General features: G+C 32.0%; 1 protein-coding gene across 1 annotated transcript; it reads left to right on the top strand.

Annotated features, from left to right (window-relative positions):
• Positions 1 to 750: 750 nt before the first annotated feature.
• Positions 751 to 2,117, top strand: LOC109336955 (GDSL esterase/lipase At2g03980-like). Its single transcript, XM_019573801.1, has 3 exons — positions 751 to 838; positions 1,685 to 1,888; positions 2,050 to 2,117. Exons 1-3 carry the CDS (start codon positions 751 to 753, stop codon positions 2,115 to 2,117), a joined length of 360 nt encoding a protein of 119 aa, XP_019429346.1.
• The last annotated feature ends 1,952 nt before the right edge of the window (positions 2,118 to 4,069 follow it).

The raw sequence follows: 4,069 nt of genomic DNA, 5'->3' as shown, positions 1-4,069 counted from the left end.
TAATGCCAAAACTTGAATAAATGTATTACTTTTGAGAAATCATTTATCATGATCTTCTAAAATGTTTGAAAATCAAGAACCTGTATATCCTATCCATGTGAGGGAAATGATTCCTAAAGACATTGAGAACTTAGAGTGATTCACTAATTGGAATTGAAAAATTGAACTTGTTTTAGTCTCTAATTTCTCTAATTGCACAAGATTTATAGGAAGTGATCAATGAACTTTTTGATTAGATTTGAGCCATATGACCAAAAATGCCAACCATACTTGGCTATCCCCTTCTGAGTCTTAAAAGAAATTTTTTTTTCAAAACAACCCTTGAACCGAAAAGAAACATGTGTACATGTGTGATGATAGTGCTAATGACCATCTAATGGGCCATTGTAATCCTAGGGAGGAAGAAGTTCAATATGTAAACAATCGCCCAAGGAAAAGGTATCAAAATAATTACACAAGGGTGAGGAGGTAATCGATTTCAAAGTAAATATTTGTAAAGGCAACAGTGTGAATGTTTGAGTTTTTATTGTCACAATTGTGCAGGCTGGACAAGAAACCGGGATGACAGATAGCAAAGTTACTAAGGGTACCTATTCTTCCTAAAACACATTTTCTACTAATTATAGAATAAACATCATTCATTAAGATTATTATTATTTATGATTATTATTCTATTTTTATTTACTATTCATTATTATTCTTGTTATTAAAATAAAAAAGGAAACAAAATAATATGTACGTGCATAAAAAATGAGAGGGGTATATCAGACACGACGTTGGAATCAGCAAGTAAAGTCACATGTTATGGACGCGTGTCAGGCATTGGCACTGGACAAAGGTAAGTTGCAAAGCAAGACACACAGTTGAGAAGGAGTACAACGCGTGGTCGCCAATGTGGGGCGCTAATGCAAACTTTACTTCACAAGGATGATTCTAACTCCAACCTTACTACTATGTTACTTTATGGTGTGTTTTGGTTTGATTTCAACTAGAGGTAAGAGGGTCTATTATAGTTAGATATGAGAGTATTTTGATAAGGAATATACCAATTTTGAAATCTCATAACAATAGGTAACCCTCTTATCTTATACTTAATAAATTGATTATCTTGTGAGATTTTAATTTTTTCAAAATAAATACTTGATAACTTTTTATCTTGTAGAATATTTTATTTGTGAAATATGCCAAAATTATTATTATCTCTTATAATTTTAATAATTTAAAAATGCATAACCTATTGAGAGTGATTTTTTTTTTATTTTAAAATTACTAAAATACCCTTATTTTCTTTACAAAGTTATTCACCGAAGTGTCTTTATTTATTTTAGAAATTACCAAAGATGCTCAAATTGGGTCATTAATCATAAAGTTATTGCGATGCCCGTAAAGAAAAAAAAAAGTTCTCTCATTTTAACTTTGACATTTTCTTTTAAAAAAAAAAGAGAAAGTGGAAAATAATAAAATTAATATAGTTGTACGACGTTGTCTATCATTCTTTTTCAAAGAAAGTGCGGTGTTTCTTACGTTTTCCATATTTGTTTCCAAACTTGTTTCCAACTATGAGAGGTAAAAAATTTACATTATAAATTCATTGTACTTTATTTTAATAACATTCATTATCTTCAAATAACTAAATAAAAAGAAATGACAAGTTACAAAGCTTTCTGGGTTATTTCCTTTATAGCCTATCAAGCTTTCTTTGCCAATGTCAATGGTGCAAAGAGCCATGTTCCAGCATTATATGTGTTTGGGGATTCAGGTTTAGATGCTGGAAATAATAACAATCTTAAAACACTAGCTAAGGCAAATGTAGCTCCCTACGGCATAGACTTCAATAATAAATCCACTGGCAGGTATACCAATGGCAAAACATTCGCAGACATCATTGGTAAGTTTGACATTAAAATCTACTCGGGTAACTTTTCATATAAGTAGGGTTGATTAAAACTTATAAAAACTATAATTGTCACCATCACATCCACTACAATTTCAAAGCAACATTATGGTTTCTGGAATTATTCTAACTATTTTTGTATTTGGATTATGTAGCTATTAAGTTGGGTTTACCATTTTCACCTCCATACTTGGGTGTCTGCAGGGGTCAATTATGCATCTAGTGCATGTGGAATCTTGAACGACACGAAATATGTAAGAGGAGAAACAAAATATTTTCGGCATACTATTATTCATCTTGAAAATTTATAATTGTTTATTGTGTTATTTTTTTCTTGAAGGGAGAATGTTTGTCATTCGACAAACAAATTGAGTATTTCACCTCAACTGTGATGAAAGACCTTCCGAAACATTTTCAGAGTAAAGATAAGCTAAAACATCACTTATCCAAATCCATATATCTAATCGTTATTGGTTCCAATGATTATTCTCTCAATTATTTCCAACATGAAAACATGGAACCAACCACGAGGACGAGCATGAGAGTGAGGACAGGATGAGGATGAGGTGGAGGATAGGATGAGGCCGAGAATGAGGATGAGGATAGGATGAGGAGGAGGATAGGATGAGGATATGATATTTTTAATTTTCAGACAATATATGATCTAGGAGCACGAAAATTTGTGGTTGGTACCGCTAATCAACTTGGTTGTTCCCCTTCTCAATTTTGCAATGAAACTATAAATCAAAAGGTTAAGCCTTCCTCGGATAAATTCCCAATTGTGATTCAAAAGTTGCAAAAGCAACTCGCGGGTTCAGCATTTGTTTATGTGGAGAGTTTCAACTTCTTCAATAGAATAAGAAATGCCCCAAAAAAATATGGTAAGTAACAATTAAGTTCTTAAAATTTTTAATTTCATATGGGATTCATCTCTTGAAGTTCGACCACACCTACATCTCTTTAATGTTGCTGATAATATTTATTTATGTATAGGGTTCACAAATATAACTAAGCCTTGTTATCAAGAAGGAGTATCGTTATGTGCCAACCGAAAGAAATATTACTTTTGGGATAAACATGGGCACACCACTGAAGCTGCTATAAATATATATGCAAATGAATGTTTTAGTGGGTCCAAACTATGCTTTCCTATCAATATTAAAAAATTAGCTCATTCATATTTGATAGATTATCATAAAGAATAGAATAGGACACTTTGTGGATATTTTTACCAATATTGTAATTGACTCAATTATTTCATCAGATATACCATATTCTTTGATGCACATCGTACTCAAAACGACATGCAATATCTTTACTCAATGTAATATTCATCATTGTAAGAAAAGAAATTGAACCTCGATTAATGTGGTTTCCTTTTAAATTGTTGTTGTATTGTTTTGGATACTCTTTTGGAATAGGTATTGGAAAATAAAGTATAATTGTGTATTTAGTTTTTAAAACATCGAAAAATTTAAGATAACATAAAAGGTTAAAACATCACTATGCTAGAATCGCAAAACAACAACTCTTAAAATTCACATTCGATGGCGCTTTCGGACGCTGTGTATGTGAGCATAGTAGAATGTAGGACTAGATTCAACAACACTTTGAAACCAATGTGGAAAGTTACATATTCAACCAGTGCTTCCTTAAGAAATCCTTGTTGAATGTGCTGCTCATATTTGGCTCTCCTAAACTATCGAAGAAGAGGTGTGCACATGCAGCCAACTGTAAAGAAGAAACAATTAGGCTAACAGACTAAGAGAACAAAATATTTTCCAACCTTCTATAGCCTCAAACCGTGTAAGTTGTCAAAATAGGTGATAAATTTAAAAATTAACACAGTTTTGCTGAATCGGCAACTTCAATATAAAAGGTAGCATCTCCAAAGAAAACTAAGAACTTTTACAGTGGCGCAACATAGATTTGGAGAATACTAAAGCAGCCTTGATACAAGATCCACTATTTAAGGACATACCCTTTTGTAAAAAATATGAAAGTTACTAATTCAATAAGATCGGACAGTAAGCACTTATTAATGAATTACAAGCATGCCATAGGGGGCAACAACAGAGGGAAGTACTAATATCCTAACCTTGTGCCACGTGTGCAATTTAATATGAGGAAACTGAAATTCATTGTAGTTTGGATTCCTGTACATTATTTCATCTC

This window comes from Lupinus angustifolius, unplaced genomic scaffold (genome assembly GCF_001865875.1).
Source record: "Lupinus angustifolius cultivar Tanjil unplaced genomic scaffold, LupAngTanjil_v1.0 Scaffold_1_510, whole genome shotgun sequence".
Taxonomy (NCBI): domain Eukaryota; kingdom Viridiplantae; phylum Streptophyta; class Magnoliopsida; order Fabales; family Fabaceae; genus Lupinus; species Lupinus angustifolius.
The sequence above is the reverse complement of the archived record's forward strand: the minus strand, read 5'-3'. Positions and strand labels throughout refer to the sequence as shown.

Bases quoted from the DNA above. Each gene is read 5' to 3' on its own strand.
- LOC109336955 (XM_019573801.1), top strand. From the start codon at position 751: ATGAGAGGGGTATATCAGACACGACGTTGGAATCAGCAAGTAAAGTCA. The intron at 839-1,684 runs GTAAGTTGCAAA...TTTCCTTTATAG, and splicing joins GGCATTGGCACTGGACAAAG to CCTATCAAGCTTTCTTTGCC. The intron at 1,889-2,049 runs GTAAGTTTGACA...TGGATTATGTAG, and splicing joins AACATTCGCAGACATCATTG to CTATTAAGTTGGGTTTACCA.